Below are 19,145 nucleotides of genomic sequence, written 5' to 3'. Positions count from 1 at the left end.
TTACAAATATTATATAATTATATTTTTTGAAAGATATGTAATTTTTTAAGGAAACTTTAGATCAGATTGTGCGCACACATGGTCTTTCCTCATAACTCGAACTGTAACCATTTGGCTGCTGCACATGAACACAAAACAAATCCTAGGCGATCCTGAACATTAGAGGATATAGCTCAAAATAAATGTTCCTCTTATTTATTTAATTAAAATGTGGAGTAAAATGTCTTGTTTTATATTTCAGTAGAAGTTGTTAAGCTGCTGAAAAGGTCACTGAACAAAGAGCCTGCTTGTTCTGCCAGGTGCTTTGTTAACAGCGGCCTTCGATTGATATAAATGAGACGTAAATGTTCTTTGGATACAATTGTTATATAGTGTTCATGTGGGAGGCTGTGGCGCAGTGGTCTAGTGCGTTGGTGTTGGGATCAGGGGAGCACAGGTTCAAACCCTACTGCAGTCAGCATGTCGTTGTGTCCCTGGGCAAGACACTTCACCCCAAATTGCTCCTGTGGGGATTGCCCACAGTATTGAGTATGTAAGTCGCTTTGGATAAAAGCGTCTAACAAGTAATGTATGAATGACTTGTATGTTGTATAGAGCCTCTCAGTGTCTGCTGGTGAGCAATCTTTCAGGAGTAAATATGTTGGCATTTCATTACGTTTTGGACAGGAAGTCTGGCTCGTTCTTTGTTGACTATTTCAACCTGAAAGAATGAAGAATCGGATGGGAAACTTTCAATACATTTCTTTATTTACATCCCTCCATCTTGCTCTTCCATCAACACAATGTGTCAGACCACATTTCTCAGAAACAGTAAATCTGTAGAGCATGTTATAATCGTAGTTTCTAATCATTTGAACAACACACACACAGTGAAAATCTAACACGTCATATTCTCAGGTTTGCACTGAGTGTGTTAGCGCTGGCTAAATCTCATAGGAAATACCCTTTTCTTCTTCTTAACAGATTGCCCTTCAAACTGAAACAGTAATTGGTTTGAATCAGTTTGGTAGAGATTGTAACCCGTCTGTCTTAAAACATTTCTTACTGCTACAGATCAAATGAATTTGTGGGAAATGTGGTCTGATCCATACTTTAACATACAATTCTGCCTAAAATCTTAAAGATGCTACGTGTAAGTTTTCCAAATAACACATACATCTTGAACGCTCTAGCAGGACACAGTTATGTTGTTCATTAGACTGCGTGCTTGTAGTGTTTTATACCCTAATCCTGATGAAACAGATGCCATTTTGTTGATCATTTATTTAAAGCACCTGACAATGAGCGATCCCTTTTAGCACAGTTTCTTCGGATGAAAAAGCTTTTATTTCTGAAAGCTTAATGTGATCTATTATGGTAGCTATAAACAATATGGGGCCATTACAATTATTGCTAGGATTATAAAGGGCTTCCTCAGTAAATGTGGCAGTGAAGCATCGAGGATGAAACCTCACACATAGCATCTTAAATCTGGAAACAAGTACCGTCCATTTAGCTCATCTAGAGGTTGGGGTTCCCAAAACATCCACTGCAAATTTCACAAGGCTTAAGATAATACTGTATTATATACTGACATGAAAACATTCTGATCATTTTGCTCTGGAACAACACATCTACCCTGGATGTTTTAGCAAACCCAAATCCCATTCAAATCTCCAGCAGGAACAACAGGAGCAAACAAAACCAACAGAAAATATATCAAATAAAAATGAGCGTATATGATATGTGTACAGTATATATATTTATATGACATGGGCTCAGCAAAGTATGTACAGTTATTTTTTTCTTAAATGCATAGTAACTTTTAAGATCATAAGGTGTAAATAAATAAGAACATTGATAAGCGACGCTGCTCTCTCCTGAGCTCAAATAAATAAACCTTCATTCATGACTGGCAGGGGGATCTGGGAGGTAAAAACAGGAAGCCTTCGCAGGAGGTGAAACAGGGCTCCCTCCCTCACCTCGAGTGAAATCGCTTCTTAGGTCCAGTCTGTCAAAAGCATCTTAGTTTCAGGGTTGATTTCCTGCAGCATTATCCATATGCTGTCACTGAAGGTGTACAGTAAATGAAATGAAAGACTGTTGTGATGACGTTAAAAATAATTTCCTGTATCTGGAAAAAGATACTTTTAGCACCACGATGCTTTTGACAAGTTATACCAATATCTTTACAGTCGGTTTATTTTTCTCTTTTTACCTCTCAGACAACAAACAGGATCTCCCAGAATGCTCTCTGCTTGCAGGCTAAAGGGCTTCAGAGGGAGAATGAGGACAGACGTGAGGACAGCAATGTAGAAGAAGCATTCGAAGGGTATGGTTCTAGAGGGAAACAGGCTCTTTTTCATATTTATATTTGTACAAACATTTAGATCATAAACATCTCAAGCACCATAGATAATAATATTAACAAATTGTTGCTAGCCGTCCAAACAAATGGAACCAGGCAGAGATCTATGCCTTTTAATTTGGTCACCCTCCTTTTCTTTAGTTCTCTTTCAGTCCTTTATATATTTATTTTAAATTGTTCTTTTATAAAGTCTGTCTCCTTTAAATAAAAGACAAACTGGAATTATATAAAAAGTTTGTTATTGTAGTTTCAAGTGAGTAATTCTTTAATTCACTACTTTGTTCCAATAATACAGGTCTTAAGAAGTATAATTATCCTGCATCTTCCTCACAATTTTGTCTTAAATATCTCTTTTTGTATTCTCTTTCTAAAATACATATTCTCCACGTGGTCCCATTGCACTCAAATAAAAAAAGACAACCTTAATATAAAACACACACGTTGACAAATCATTCATTTTCTTTTAGAATAGAGCAGAACAACACGGATACAAATAACAGACGGTCTGCGTGTCAGTCAGTCCGACACTCGATGGATGAACTTCACACTGGAGCAGAGAAAACTCATTTCCATTTCCTCTCCTGTGTGACTCAGACGTTTCATTGCTTTGTGAACATGAACAAGCCATCACATCTGTATCAGGGGAGACATGCTGTACTGTATGTAAGCCCCAGAGGGTCAACATTCAGATGTGCTCTGTTTGTGGGGAAAGTCAAAAACAACCGCACAAGAAACTAGTGTTTTTGTAATCTTATTTTAAACACACATTTCTCTGTGTCCTGGAAAAACTATGTACTTTTTTTGTTATGGGAATTTTGGTCCTTGCACCATTTAAAAAGACAATGTGTCCATGTCCATCTTCTGTAGGTCTATTTTAGTTAGGGATCCAGTTTAGTCTCACCTCTCATCAGTGTACCAAAGACCATACAAACATACACTATTGGTTATGATATAGTGAAACATCGACCCACAGTAGAACATCACATTCAAAGATTGCTATAGATTCAAAGATTTTCCAAGGGCACTGATCTTTGTGGTCTTTTTTTCTATGCTAGCACCATACTTACTGCAAGTACACAAATTCAGTGAGAAATATAATTGGTATTGATGAATTGTTCACAAGGCACTTATCTAAATCATTTCCTTTGTCCTCCTGTCTTTCTCTTGGTCATTTTCTCCTTATTAACTGCACAACAATACCATGCTGCAGTCAATGGCTCTCAACTGCGTAACCTAAAAAGTGCTCTTCTAAAACGATGGGAGAAATTGTTCTTCTCCTCGGCGGCTTTGTTTAGAAAAAAATGGCAGTTTTTGGTTCCTCTCTCGACTCCTTTCCTCTCGATACATTCCCAAATGTTCGACTCAGTCTTAGAGGTGTCTAATTATTAACTTGTCCTGGTTACGTTTGATCTTTCTTTTCAGACCCAGAGCCATATATCCGCTTCAGCCATATTCATCTGGTTCAAAGTAGCCCGTTCAATAGATGCTGTTCAAAGGTTATTTCTGAGGTGGTTTTCTTCAAGCCCCAAGAAAAGAAAATCTATAAACGTATCTGTCTGCTGGTCTGTTAATATCTGTAAATATCTCTATTACTTCCATCTCTGTCCTTCTGCTACTTACATCTGGAGGAGGATGAGAGGTCGGTCCGCCCCTGTATCCTTCTTCCAACCATTCAATAATATCCATTAAGAAGATCTTTTTTAAGTTGTTTGAGTTATTGGTGGGGAAAGAGTGAGTCTAATTGAGTCCAGCTGTGTCTGCGTCTCTCTCTCCTCCAGCTCTCCGTCCCTCCATCGTCTACCGGTTTCTGGAGGACACGTCGAAGCAGGTGATCATCATCAGGTGGGATTTGCAGAAGTTGACTCTAGTCTCCAGTTTGTCCGTCACGGTCTCCAGAGCCTCCAAATACTCCAGCGAGTCCACTTCGTGGGTCGGCTGTATCTCAACTGCACATGGAAATACAGGCAGAGATATGACGTTGAAACCCACTGTTATACTTTGATTATGAGTTACTGATTTTAAAAGTCTGGTGATCTTTCTTAATGTCAGCAAATTCCATTGAAACACCAAAACCAGAACGATTCATTTATCACTCAGTTCTTACAAGAACCCTGAGATTGTGTATCCAAAGCCTGATAGTATTCCTCCACATCAATGAGCCATGCTACTGCACTGCATGACGTGATTATTCATTCAAATGAACACAGACATTATTTTTGATTTAATACCACCTACACATGTGTCCATAAATAACTAACAAAAGCAACAACTGTGTTTATCTGCAGCTGGATACATTCCCCGACAAATGAGCGAGAACTACACTTCAACATTTGGATGGATCCAATGGTTTTGGCTCCACGATCCACACACAGATTAGAAAAGTAGTTATTGAATGGGACTAAGACTTTGTTGGTCTTGGTGTCTTCATTGGATTTGTTTACATGATGAAAAATATTGAATTAAACCAGCCTTTCACTTCCTTTTAGACAGCAAATTGTTGTGCTATTCAAAATAGGTGTTATAAGAGTTATTCCCAAGCTTTTTAACCAAACAAATGTTAATGCTTTTCAATTTCAACAACAGGCAAGAAAAACTTGAGCCATGATTCTTAAAAGCTACTGAACCCAGTACCATACCCAGTCAATTAGTTCACACACACACACACACACACACACACACACACACACACACACACACACACACACACACACACACACACACACACACACACACACACACACACACACACACACACACACACAGAGATATGTATAGAGGAAACATGGATGTTTTGAAAACCTTACTTTTCTAAAACAACACGCACGCACACACACACACACACACACACACACACACACACACACACTCCCTGTTGTGTCAGAGTGCTACTTACACTCGCTGGTCCATTTGTGCGGCTCCAGCATCAGGTGCTGCTTGGTTTGTTCCAGCTCTTTCTTCAGACATTGGTACTTTGCTCTGACTTCAGTGATTCTCTGCTGACGGTTCTCCAACACCCGCAGCTTGGCGCTGACGTACACCACCTCCTGACACACACACAGGACAGACAGGATGATGTGGATTGTATTCACCTATTTACCTTGGGGAGTGTGTTGTGAAACACATGTGGCTCTCTTTTAGCATTAACACTCACACAGTCTCATACATTCACACCTCATCGAGCCTCGCGGACACCGAGCAGCTTCACTGGAGCAGTCGGGGTTAAGTGGCTTTCTTACGACCTGCTGTAGGGAAAATCTATATTTCATGCTTTTCTCTCCCACACTTTTCCCAAAGCTCACAGTGCTCCCTCCTCTGAATACATAAAGGTTTAAGAGTGGAGACACAGAAACCGGCACCATGCATTTCTTTTACAATTTCACAATACTTCTCTGTATTCTGCTGAATCTAGGGATTTTTTATGAATAACTTCTAAAATGAAGAACCACAGAGGGATGAATAATGTAGATTTATTGAAAAGAAAAGCTCACTATTCAGAACGCAGGGCTAATGTTGATTCATTCATTTTGTGAAAAGTCTACACTGCTGTAATCCTTATAGACAAATACGTCCAACAGCTGAGATCCCTTTGCTTCCTTTGTCCCGGTCTCTTCTTCTCCAGCTTCCTCCTGTAGCAACAGTGTCCAACAGAACCCTTATTGCTTTTTAATGTCTCCCACAACTGTTATTCATCAAATCAATTTATCTGACATCAAGTGCAATATGCCTGCTGCCCTCTGGGCCTCTCTCTGCTCCTTTGCTCTCCACCTTCTTTAATTCTCTTCACACATCCATTCCTCATTCCCCCTCGCCCTGCCTCCATACGGTATATTCTCCTCACACACACATTCTCCTTTCTTTAACCCTTTCCTGCCTTTCTCCCCTTTCTTCAAAACAGTATTTCACAATGTTACTCTCTTTTTATCCTTCTTTCCCCTTTTTTATAGCCTTATTTTTCCCATACTCCCTTAAAGGTGGGGTATGTAATTTATTTCAGAAACACTTTTTGTTATATCCCATGGAATGCTCTTAACATCCCGATAGCAATGAATATTTTAAGTGCTTTGACAAAAAATCCATTAAAAAATTCATCTGTGGAAGCCGTAGTACTGTAAAAAGCACGACCAATCATTTTAGCCGGGCACAAACTTATCTCGTGCCCTCATTGGTCATGTGTGCGTTCGTGTGTGTTGGAGGAGGGGCTCTGTAGGGAAGTGGCAGGTTTTTTCCGGTTGTGTATTTTCAAATTCCAGCGCACTCGAGCTGGTTTCTCCAAAATTACCTACCCCACCTTTACATGTTATTTTATGTATGTAAATTCGTTTTTTTTTCTCATTTAGGATAAGACATTTTAGTCCAATTACTCACAAAGTCACAGCCTTCTTTACTTGTACAGCCTGTAGAAACAGCCTCTGGTTCAACTAGAGCCATCTAAATGCTAACAACCACAACAATATGGGGAGATATTTGGTGAAAAAGTGTATTTTTGGAGGGGGTTTGTAAACATCCTTTCTGCATTTTCTTTCAGGTGGATACACCTTACAAACTAAAGCCCAAATAAAAGGTTGGAAACATTAGAATGCTTCAGCTGCAGTAGGTTAAGTCTCTCTCTCCTTCCTCCTCTCAGTAATGAATCCCCGACTGCTTCCTCTCTCACCTTGCTCCCTCCTTTGTTCCTCTTCTGCAGTCGCTCGACGTCATCTATCTCGTACACCTTGATCTCGAAGGTTTCTGTCGTGGCAGGCGGGCCCCGGAGGTTTGAGGGAGCCGGGGGCCCCAGTGGGCCATCTACCCAGCATGCACCTGGGCTAGAGGAGGACGAAGAAGATGAAGTGACGGCCTGCTTGGAGGAGCGGTGAGAGGGTGAGGAGGAGGAAGAGTCCAAGGTCAGCGCTGGGATCAGACGACGACGCTGCAGACCTGTAAGAAGAAATAAGACAATAAAACATTGTTAAACCACCAGAGTTTATCAAAACGTTTATAGAAACACGATATACTGGAGCCATTCAACTCTCATTTTCATGAATTGAGTGTTGTTTAATATAATCATTATACGTCAAATAATCTAACAAAAAATAGGTATTTCAAATGTTTCTTCAAGTGCATCTTCGTGCATTTGTCAGTGTCTATTCCTCATCAAATATATAGTAAAACTCCATCTTTCAACTGACTAAATAGCCATTTGTATTAACCATAAACATGTTTGCTACACCATGCAAACTGCTGTAGCATTTACTACTGAACTACATTAGAGCATGGACACTTGCTGGATTTTTAAAAGCAGAACATTGCAAGGTGAGAAAAGAGATGGTGGGTGGTACAGTAGAGGAAAAAGAGGATATGGATGAATCGCTGGAGGGAGGGAGAAAGGATGGGACAAAAGAAAGGTATTGAGTGACTGAAAAAGCAGAAAGGGAACCAGAAACAGATAATCGAGTGTGAAGCCAGATAAAAAGTTGAGTCTCATTTCATGAAGCTCAAAGATAAGAGCAGCAGGTCACTCTCTAATCTGCCCACTGCGCGACAATGAACACACACACTCACACATGCATACACGCTTTGCATAAAAATGGCCAGCCATGTAGGAATGAGAGTTATCAGATTCACCGGGAACCGAGAGATAAGGTGTGTGAGGAAAGTGGGGATTTGAATAGGGTTGCAGCTGTCTTTGGGTTTCATTGTGGCACAGAAAGGTCAAGCAGGAACATTTGTATTTCATTACCTGGTTGGAAGAGGAATATAAGAGGAGAAAGAATGAAAGTGCAGGGTGGAGAACATGCAAGGGGAGAGCAATATGAAAAAAGATGAGGAAAGGTAGAGACACGGTAGACATTTTGAGAGCGCAATCTAATGGAAATCAAGCGTAAACGGAGACTCTCCTCGAGTGATGTGATTACAATTCGGTCGCATCTTTACTCATTTATTTAGTCTGCGACACATCTGTCCCTTCTTAATTTTTATATTTTGACTTCCTCAATTACGACAGAATTTCTACATACATCTAAAAACATGTGCAAAGACACAGGTAATCCTTCCTGTAGTCCTGCGACAGTTTGACAGCGAAGCTCTCTTTGAAGCACAGAATCAGTCGCAGTTTAAAGGGGACCTATCATGCAAAATGCACTTTTGTACGTCTTGTATACATGAATATGTGTCCCCGGTGTTCCAGGGAACTCACCAAGTGTCAGAAAACACAACCCTCTCTCTTTTCCTCCATACCCAAATCTCTAAAAACGGTGCTGCAACGGATCTGATAGAGATTTGAATTTTTCTGACGTCAGACAAGGGGTGCTCCGCTTATATGGGCAACTCTCCACCTATCAGGGGAATGAGAGGTTGGGCCACGGCCATTGCCGCTCGAAAGCGCTGGAGACGCTGTAGTACTTATGCCAGGCCTGTTAGAGGCGCTGTATTCTGACACAAAAGCAGAATCAGCCCTTGCAAAAACAGGGCTGGAATAAAATAAATAGAGCGAAACGAGGCATGGCTAAAATGCAGGATCTGTTTGGTATTTTGAGAAAAAAAAACTTCACAGACATGTTTTATATAGGTATGGTCCTACAATATATTATTCAAATATAGCATGATAGGTCCACTTTAAAGGAAAATTAGAGTAGATCCAGACTTTATGCTGCGTATCAGGAAGCAAGGCTGCTTTCTACACACATGGGTGGAAATGGTTACTCCAATTTTAATTAACAATCAGAGACACACCAGGAAGTGCTGCGTCTGTCCAATCTGATTTTATGCGCATATCCATCCTCGTGGTTAACCAGCAGAGTGTAATTTGACGGGCCCACTAGCAGCCTCTGTGTGCTGTTCTGCTGAATATATATTCATTACAGCCACACCCGCAGATTCCCCTCACCATTTCACAGATGAGTGGTCAGGGTCACCTTTCCTACCTGCAACCTACTTTAGCAGCTGCAGCTTCCTTCACTTTTCCCTGACCTGTTCATTGCTTTCTCATTGTGCATTTGTGCCAATGAATTCTCGTCACAGAGGTCTTTGGCAACGATTTGTATCAATTATATCTTCATTTCTTTTTTATTTAGCTGCCTTCTGATCACATTGGGTCAATGCTTTCACCTCTAAAGATTAAGTGTTCATATTTGGATTTGTTATTTTGATTGTGTTCAGTGATTGAGATGTTAATTCTTTTTTTTTAAACTAACCATGAAAACTGTGCTGGTATTGCCTTTATTTGTTATAGGTCCATGAATTTCAAGTGTTATTGAAATGGTACTCATAGTTTTGTCATATCTATTTTGAGTGGTGCTTCAGCTCTACTGATTAAGGCAAATGTTCCCCTCTATAAACACATAGTAAGCACTCAATTTAAGATGCCTCTCCTGCCATCCTACGTGGAACTCCATAATCCAGTTACAGGGAAATATCATAAAGCAAATAATACAATGTTAAATAGTGACCTGTGTTGCTCCTGCTCTTCTTGCTGCTCTTGGAGCTCCGCCTGGAGGAGGTGGTAGCCGAGCTGTGCTCACTGAGGGAGTCCTGGGCGGAGGACGTACTTCCTGTGTTCTCGCTGCTGTCTCTCAGCATGCTCTCATAGCCGCTGCTGCCCCCGCTGTGGTAGAACAGGGCCGTCTTCCCCATGGCCGGGGGGAGCTCTCCACTCAGTACGCTGCTGTAAGGGTCAGATCACAGTTAAGTAAGTGAAGCAGCAAAATGTGACACATCTAAATGTTCACATTTATAAATGAACTTGAGATCATACCTGTTGTCGCTCGCATGGCCGCTGCTGCAGCGCTGGGGCTTTCTGGGCGCTGTGATCTTGCTGTAGGGGGAGGGCAGCGTTTGGACCACAGCTGCCTTCTCCTCCCCCCCCACGCTGCTACCTGCACCTGCACCTCCACCACTACCCCCACTTACTGCTACAGCTCCCCCTCCACTGAGAACAGAAACATATATACATTTAATCCATGAACAAATTATTAATTTACTACATTTTAATAGAATTTTGCCTTTTTAGATGAAACATTGACAGTGGAGCAGAGAGATTGAGATCCTGAGGAAATTATTATTCCAGCTCTGGAATTGATGATTTTCATATGACACATGAATGGTGTGTACTGTCTAAAACTACCACTTTACTGTAATGATATTATTTAATATGAAGTGCTTTACAAGTCTTGCACTTTGTATAATTTACTTTAGGATATCACACTTTGTGACACACAATGCTTTAAAAGGTAAGTAAAAGTTAAACTGACTAACCTTGCCCCTGCAGCTCCTCTCTCCTCTGCTGGATCAGTGCCTCCTCCCTGGGCATGACTCCTGGAACGAGAGCCTGCACTTCCCTGGAGGAGCTCTGAGATTCGACCGTTGACAGCCCGGAGAGGCAGCTTGGCAGACAGGCTTACCCCCCTGCTGCGACTCAGAGACTGGGTGGACCAGGACACAGGGGAGGGTCCCTGCTGCTGCTGCTGCTGCTGCTGCTGCTGCTGCTGCTGCTGCTGCGGCTGCGGCTGAGGAGTGGGCGGGACCAAGCTCTGGGGCTGAGGAAACAGATAAACAGCTTAGATGGATGGAAGGACAAATGAGACCATGACGACTTGAATTACATGCATTGAGTTATTGATTTAAAAACTGCCAAAATAGGAAGATGTCATTCAAACTCAGCCACTCTTCTAGTCTGATGTGTTGAGCCATGTTGTTGACAGGTGTAAACAGTCTTATCTCCAAGAAATAAATGTTCCTGCCTACCTTTCCAATAGGGGGAAGGCTGGAGCTGCGGCTGGAGGCTTGGCTCAAAGACTTGGTGGAGAAGCTCAGCGTTTTGGTGCTGGACGAAGACAGACTCCTGGTTTTGGGACTGCTGGTCATCAGCAGCTTACTGACCGCTGAGATCTTTGACTGGCCGCTGGATTTGGCGGGTGACTGCGGGGCGCTGCTGGGACTGGCGCTGAAACCGGGGCTGCCAGCGTTTCCAGTGGGAGAAGATACTGATCCAGCCCGGGTCAGGCTGCGCCCAGTACGAGGCATGGTGCTGTCCCCCTTTACTCCTCCTCCCCCTCTCAGGCTCCCCCCTCTCTCCAGAGAGAAGCAGTCATAGTGGTGGGATCCACTGTGGGAGCTGTTCACCCGACCCAGAGAGTTGGTTCTGTTTGCAAGCTGTTCCAACTTGGCGCTGAAAAGTCTGCTGCTGTCTATGCTGGAGCCTCGTAGTCTGGAGATTTCTGCATCATCTGCTGAGCTGTCCAGAAACAAGCCTCCATAGCTGGGCTGGGGGAGAGGGCTGACTGCTCGGTTCCTCTGGTCGAGACTGGACTTCCTTATCGGTGGCAGCGGTGGGATCCCCCCCTTCCTGTGGGAGAAAAAGCCCTGTTTCCCCGTTGATCCTCTGCGGTCAAGTGTGGCTCTGGGACTGCAGGGAGTGGAAGAGGTGACTCCAAGATGTCGGTACTCCGTCCCAATGTCCAGGCCGTCGTGGCGGTTGAGGCGGTGCCAGCCGCGGGGGAGGCTGGCTGTACGGTGGACGTCTGGGCTGTAGAAACCAGTCAGGCATTCTCCCTGAGGAGCGACCACCACCATCTCACAGCCGTCCACCACCCTCTTAAAGGCATCTGGAGACGACACAACCTCAACAACACCTGGACTACAGCCGCCACGATAACCACCTGGTGATGGAAGAATAGAAATAACACAGACTTAATCCTGCAAATATTTTACCTCGAAACAACATTTTTTTTCCATCAGGCCCAACTGGCGTCAACAAAGACAGAAGACCTCTATAATCGTTTTTTTCAGGTGGAAATACCTCCACTTCCTTAGTGCTACCAAAGTTGATCATCAATATCTTTAGTAAGAGTTGTAAAGAGACGGCCGTTTCAAAACTAACATTTACAAAAACAATCATTTTTCAAGCCTTCTTATAGATGTACTAATAATATGAATATTATTTATTAACATTTATTTGTTTAAAAGTAGCATATATCTAATAATTATTGTTAATATACTATCCATTGACCTTTTGTTTATGATGGTTATTATAAAGTGTTACGAATATGGCTTTAAAAGTGAGCAGCTAAACATTGGTCTGTTGTGAATATCTGAATGAGACTGGCCTTGCCTGATGTTAGATTCCTGGCCTGAAATAAAATCTGGCCCTCTTACCATCCTTGCAGAACCCTCGTTGGTCTCCTGTCACAGCTCCAGTCTGGCCCTTTGAAAGCTCGACCTCCCTCTTCTCCGGCTTCACTTCACACACCAGCTCCCTGGACTTCCTCTCCTCCATGCCACGCTTCAACCAGGGGTCCTCAAAGCTCATATCACTGGAAATAGAAGCTAGAAGTGGTGCAGTGAATTTGTCTTTCATTAGGCTGGCCTTGGTGGGTGAAGACAGGATGGTTGGTTCCTGTATGACCATGGGTTTGACAGCCACACAGGGGTGCACACTGATGCTGGGCTTGAAGGGGGAGAAGTACCCCGGTCCGGCCAGGATTTGGATGTTAGTTTTAGCCATGGAGGGGGGCAGTTTCCTCCACCTGTCTTTCGTTGGGGTTGCCTTATCACACGTGTTTTCTGACAGGACCACCTCTCCGTCCAGACTCCCTCTTCTCGGGCTGCCACAGCTCTCGTACCCACCTGGCCCCTCCGCCCCGAGCACCTGGCTCTGGGCGGGCTCAGGTTCAGCCAGGGCCTCCCCTTGCTGGCTCTGGGACTGACTGAAGCTGTGGAGGGACTGGTCGGCCTCACTGGCCATGCTCAGGTCACTCATCCAGGAGGAAATGGGTGAACCACAGCGTGATATCACTGTGGCTAAAGCTTCGCCTTCGATCCGCAGCTTGGCCATGGCCACCTGCAACAGGATGCAACTCAATTGGACAAGGTTGCTTGATAACAACGATGTAGTAAAAAAGGGCAGCCATTGGGGTTTTATTTTGTACATTTTGGCATCTAAAGATTATTTTTGTAATATTATTATTATTAATTTGAAATAAACCATCTTTAAATGTCTAATACAATTTTTTTTGTGCCATTTTTACATGAAAACATTTGTTGATCAATTAGTTACCCAAGTACTTGGCTATTATTTTTCTGTCAATCGAATAATTGACAAATTGTTGAAACCCTAATGGAAGTTAATAAAAACTGTGATTCATCAACGCAGCAAACTAAATGTGATGTAACTGTAAGCATCCAGATTATGTAGAAAAAAGTCTCTATCATATGGGAAATGTAATCTAAACTCGGATTAAAAAGGTAGACATTTTATCATATTATAACTGTCGATTAAATTATTAGTTTATAGACACCAAAAATTGAGTCACTGTGTCAATCGGCCAATGAAATGAGACAACATTTCCCATTCGTTTTCAGTTGCAGCAATGATGGATCCAGAACCCTTATCTTAAGCCTTTGTTTTGGTGGGTATTGTTATGTGTTTGTTTTTACAGTCAAAATATCTTGAAATCCATAGTGAGGACATATGTTTTAAGGACAGATGTCCACATGTTAATTTCCTTAGTTGCTGTAAATGTGAGTCGGTCCCACTAACCTCTGCCACCCCTGAGGTGGTTGCAGGCCCTGCAGGCATGTGATAATCCTCCACAGCTCCACCCTCAGCAGAACCGTGGCCCGAGGCGAGGGAAGTGACGGAGCAGCAGTCGCTCTTGAAGCTCATGATGCTCGTTGGACGACAGGTCAGATCCTGAGTGTCCATTATAGCTGTAACAACAAGGTCCTCTTCACCTCCAAAAACCACAGCATACATCAGTTCATCCTCCCCGCGCGAGAGAGGTCCAACTGTTCCTACAGATAGTGCCAGCCCTGAGGCTTCAAGTGGAGGAGAAAACAGAGGGAAAACATGTGTAAATGTTTATACAATATTTGTTGTGATAATTCCTTCTCTTTCTTTCTATAGGACTCATATGACTCATATCCTGCTCTCATAGCCATGACCCTCACCATCTCTGAGCGTGTCCAGGGGGATCGGAGGGACATCGTCGTCACAGAGCGTCTCTGCTGATCCCAGGCTGGCGGACAGAGACTGAGCTGGCTCTCGGACTTGTGGACTCATGCCCACCGGAGAAGTCCTGGACAGCATGGAGTCCGTGGAGGAGCGGCCGCTGTCTGCAGCCAAACTGTCTGAAGAATCAGAAACACATTTGGCACCGTCATTACATGTGTTGTCCAAGGGAAGAAAACAAGGAAATTGGCTTCACACTATGATTATAATTTGGACCCGCTGGTTATTATGATGATCTGTGTTGTGCACAAGTGACTCAGTATGTGACCATATTACATTTATGTAATGGTTTTGGCATAAAACAGCCACCACATTACCTGCAAGAAAGACATGCTTGTTAGGATGCCCATTCACAGACTGTTAATGCATCAGTAAGTCTTAAGAAGTAACATTAAAATACTAAATTCTAGATAAAAAGATATACATACTGTCGGAGGTCAACACTTCTGTGCCCTGGCCATCCTGAGCCAGAGTGTAAGAGGACAGAGGAGGAGTCGCCGGCATCACGCCCTTCTGGGTGTACACTTTACAGCGCTGGGACGGGGAGGACGGAGGCCTGAGGAGAGATAAGAGGATCAAACATTTTCAAGCTGGTCTTTGAAGCTGTTGTCCTTTTACCCTTTTGGACTGTTTGTGAGATTCTTGGTTGCTGAGGGTTTAATTTAGTTATGTAAGCAATACATGTAACAGACAACAAGTCCACCTTATTAGCCCACAGTATTTCTGTGTACTTTACCTGTAGTCTGAGGTTTTGGTCAGGCTGGCGATGCCGAGGCGCGGTGATCCCAATGGACGGGCCTTCCCATCAGTGCCCATATTCAGACTCTCATGGCTGGTCAGAGACACAATACGGAAGACATACATTCAATTTAAACATTTTCCAAAGGCTAATAGCAAAATATGCATGAAAAAGAGCTCCCTCTAATTAAAAGACACCCATCCTCACCTGTCATGCATGCAGCTCTTGGTCCTGTGCAGGGGGCTCGAGGTGATGCAGCTGTTCCCTGTGACGTTCCTGGTGCTGGTTACTATGGGGGAACCAGAACTCTGAGCCAGGCTGTGGATCATGGTCTGGGCCAGCTCTGCCTCCTCCACCACCTCCTTAATATCCTGCAGCTGCTGGTCATTGGTCCTCCTTCTGGAAGTGGTTACTGTCGAGGAAAAGAACTGCACTGCGCCTCCTGCAGCAGAGCCTGTGGGCGACGGACAGAAGAATTGTTTCTAAATCCCAAAGGTTGCAATAACTGTGAAATGAGACCTGACTTGATGCTGCATTGTTTAACATAAATGCACACCAGTTTTTGTTTGCTTTAATATATAATGTATGTTTGGTATGTGTAATAAAGGAATGTACCTGTTTTGGCTTCTGTATCCAACGCAGCAGCAGAGCCAGGCGCAGCGGGAGCTGAGGACGGGACAGTTGAGGACGGGACAGTTGAGGACGGGACAGCTGAGGACGGGACAGCTGCAGACGGGACAGCTGAGGACGGGACAGCTGCAGATGGGACAGCTGAAGATGGACATGGCTCCTGTTTTGGGCCTGGTTTGCCCGCTGAAACCTCTTCAAATGGGAACTTTGCAACCTGAATAAAGGGACAGGTAAGATAAGAAATGCCACGTTATTCATATCAGAAAACCTGAGATGGATTGATTTGGATGTTAAAAATGCACATTACAACTTTAAAAGACATGGTGACATGCAAAGAACCGAGTCTCGTACATATTTTGACAACAAAAATACTTTTCAAATGCATCCTTTTTTTGCACAATTGAGAGCAAATGTTTTTTTAAAGAGAAAGGAAAACGCCACCGTAATTACAAACTGTCACAGCAAGCAGGAGGTTATGCAGATACATGTTGAAAATATTAAGCAGATGGAGACAAAACTCTTTTTCCCATTTGAATAGATAGTTGTCAAACAACATGTCAAACAGTAATACAGCCTCTCTTTCTCTTCTCTGGTGTATTTAGTTGTTGTTTCTCTTTAAATAAATACTGAAGATTCTCCTCACCTCCTCGCTGCCATCGATGCAGTCCAGTCTCTCCTGCAGCTCAGCAAATGTGTTGCACTTCAGGCACTCAGCTGCCTCCTCTGGGACGGGGGCCAGTGGCTGTCCCAGCAGAGAGGGCTGAGGCTGGGGGGGGCCTGGCTCCTCTGGCTCCACCTGTTGGAGCTGAAATCACAGAGACGGGAGTAATCTCATCTTTCTTTGCAACTAGCATTCTTCTGATTACTTCTGATTGTCTAAATGTAAATATATTTAAATCACCTTGTTCTGGGCTCCAGCTGGCTGTGTTTGGAGCGGCTCTGATGTTTTCCCTCGAAGCAAAGCAGGAATTATTGGTACAAATTCTGGCGGCCCCTCGTTGTCCGTTAACTCTCTGTCGGACACCGCAGCTCCATTCGGACCCACGTAGATCACCGTGTCACATGACTGCTCGCTGCTCGAATATTCATCAGGGTCGCTGGACAGTCGCAGCAAGGGAAGGTCAGAGTCGGTGTCACCACGGTGATGGAAAGGTCGCAAGTGAGTCGGTCGACGCATGCGACCTTCCTCGCAGGAGCTCTCTCCTCCAGAGGAGCTGGACGTGTATTGCTGAGAAACGGGAAGAGACAGGCGAGGAAGAGGCAGAGTGGGAGGTGAGAGAGAGAAACGACTCCCTTTTTTAGATTTGCAGAGCATGTTTTCCCTTTTTTTGCCTTTAATTGACAGTTCACAATGCAGGGAGATGGAGAGGAAGGAGAGAGGATGAAATCCATGTAGATCCTGGCCATGCACCAAGTAACGGATTAAAGATAAGAACTTTTTTTTAGATTAAATTATTCCTATTTCTTTCACAGACTGGCACTTTCACTCCAGTTTTATTTTTAGAGCCTTGAAGCCCTTGTCCTTTTTTTCAGTAGAACAATTCTGAAATAAGTGAGCATTTTAAGTGAAGTGGGAAGAAAGGTGTCAGCAGCACATGTGATGGAAAGTCATAGGAGATAATGAAATGCAACTCAAATAAGACGATTTGAACAGGATGTTTAATGGAGATTCACACTGATTTACAACAGTTACATGTCCATCTTAGTGGTAGTCTATCTTGAATTAAATGTGCCACAAGTTAAAGTTCTATGGGATAAAGAGAGACTATCTTCAAAGGTTAATGAAGCATCAAGGTTTGAGTCTAACTCACCACTGTGACTTTAGTTTTCTTCTTTTTCATGCGGAGGACACGGGAAGCAATCTGGATGGTGGAAAGCGTTTCTGAGAAATCTCTGGGTGAGGCAGAGATGTGAGCAATCATGGTGGTCCGGCAGTTCATGTTGCCTAGCGACTCCCTTAGCAACATGGTCAGCTTGCTGTCCCTAGTAACACACATATACTGAGATGTGAGCATTAAAGACACTTTGGAAATACACACAAATAATTCACTCAAACATTCGATTCGATTTTCTAACGCACACCCCCACAGGCCTGACATTTGACAAAAGGTTATTAATAATTATCCTTGGTTACAGTTTGTGTAACTATGGCAAAACACCACGCTAACAATTTACATATCATATAAATTAAGCTAAAATGTGTTAAATCAAGAGTGGATGATAATTATGAATCAAGCTTAATGATCATTGATCAAGGGTTTATATGACAAACATGACACCTGAAAATGAGCATGATAGGGCCCCTTTAAACATGGAAAAGACTGCTTCTCCAGGCTAAAGCTGACAGTCTAAACGAAAAGCACTCTGGATTTATGTATTCTAATATTGGGAGATAATATATCTCCCAGAGAGATTACGCTAACAGATGGGAGAGTAACAGTAGGCTGTGTGTTTAAGAAAATACTTTCTCCTGGGTGGGCTACTGCAGTCATTCGTGTGTGTGTGTGTGTGTGTGTGTGTGTGTGTGTGTGTGTGTGTGTGTGTGTGTGTGTGTGTGTGTGTGTGTGTGTGTGTGTGTGTGTGTGTGTGTGTGTGTGTGTGTGTGTGTGGTGTGTGTGTGTGTGTGTGTGTGTGTGTGTGTGTGTGTGTGTGTGTGTGTGTGTGTGTGTGTGTGTGTGTGTGTGTGTGTGTGTGTGTGTGTGTGTGTGTGTGTGTGTGTGTGTTTTGAGGCCTGCAGGCTGACAGTGAGTAAAGCTCCTCTGTGGCCCAATACCACACGCTGCTGTCCCCCTTCTCTAAAAACACAGCCTGCAGGCATGTCTCACACACATATATGTATATTCACGTACACACACACAGATCCAGTACATACCCGAGTGTGTATACACTCCTATCTTGACCTCCTCTTTCTCATCGATGCTCTATCCACTCCTCTCGTCTGTTTTCTTCTCTCTCTGTTTGCCGCCTCAGGCTTCAACAAACTCTCTCTTTTTCTCAATCTCTCTATCTCTATATCTCCCCGAGATTAATGTAGGTAAATTCATGACTCATGAAGTATTCATTTGCATGTTAATTCAAGTGCTGGGGACGTTGGATAAGAACTTACCTCTGAGACTAGATTTACTGCAGTACCTTGTTTTGAGTGTAACATGGTGCTCTACATGATTTAAACGTGTCTATAAAGAAATTCCTAGATCACCATTATATAAAAAAATAACTATAAGAATTTTAGGCGACCTTCTGAACACGTTGTTCACTTACGGATTTGTCTATAACCAAGCATATAAATTAAGACAATCTTCTACAGACTTGAGATGGGTCTAGAATCTATACCCATCTCACGTCTGTTGCAATCCCTTAACACTTATTTTGTTAATATAATCAATTCTATGGTCAAACAGCATACACAACGTACTGTGTCTCTGGATGGTTGTGTGTGACTC

General features: G+C 43.2%; 1 protein-coding gene across 1 annotated transcript in view; it reads right to left on the bottom strand.

The window, feature by feature from the left end:
- Positions 1-724: 724 nt before the first annotated feature.
- Positions 725-19,145, bottom strand: part of kif26ba (kinesin family member 26Ba) — a 96,105-nt gene continuing 77,684 nt past the window's right edge. The window contains 17 exon segments of the mRNA XM_034224341.1: positions 725-4,293; positions 5,241-5,391; positions 7,002-7,264; positions 9,775-9,989; positions 10,080-10,253; positions 10,580-10,860; positions 11,069-11,982; positions 12,479-13,163; positions 13,863-14,140; positions 14,273-14,452; positions 14,762-14,889; positions 15,070-15,165; positions 15,280-15,526; positions 15,688-15,916; positions 16,346-16,507; positions 16,604-16,930; positions 17,514-17,685. Of these exon segments, the coding sequence (XP_034080232.1) occupies positions 4,145-4,293; positions 5,241-5,391; positions 7,002-7,264; positions 9,775-9,989; positions 10,080-10,253; positions 10,580-10,860; positions 11,069-11,982; positions 12,479-13,163; positions 13,863-14,140; positions 14,273-14,452; positions 14,762-14,889; positions 15,070-15,165; positions 15,280-15,526; positions 15,688-15,916; positions 16,346-16,507; positions 16,604-16,930; positions 17,514-17,685 (4,651 nt within the window). The 3' untranslated portion in view covers positions 725-4,144.

The sequence above is a fragment of the Gymnodraco acuticeps genome, unplaced genomic scaffold (assembly GCF_902827175.1).
Source record: "Gymnodraco acuticeps unplaced genomic scaffold, fGymAcu1.1, whole genome shotgun sequence".
Lineage (NCBI taxonomy): Eukaryota > Metazoa > Chordata > Actinopteri > Perciformes > Bathydraconidae > Gymnodraco > Gymnodraco acuticeps.
This window is presented reverse-complemented; position numbering and strand designations above follow the sequence as displayed.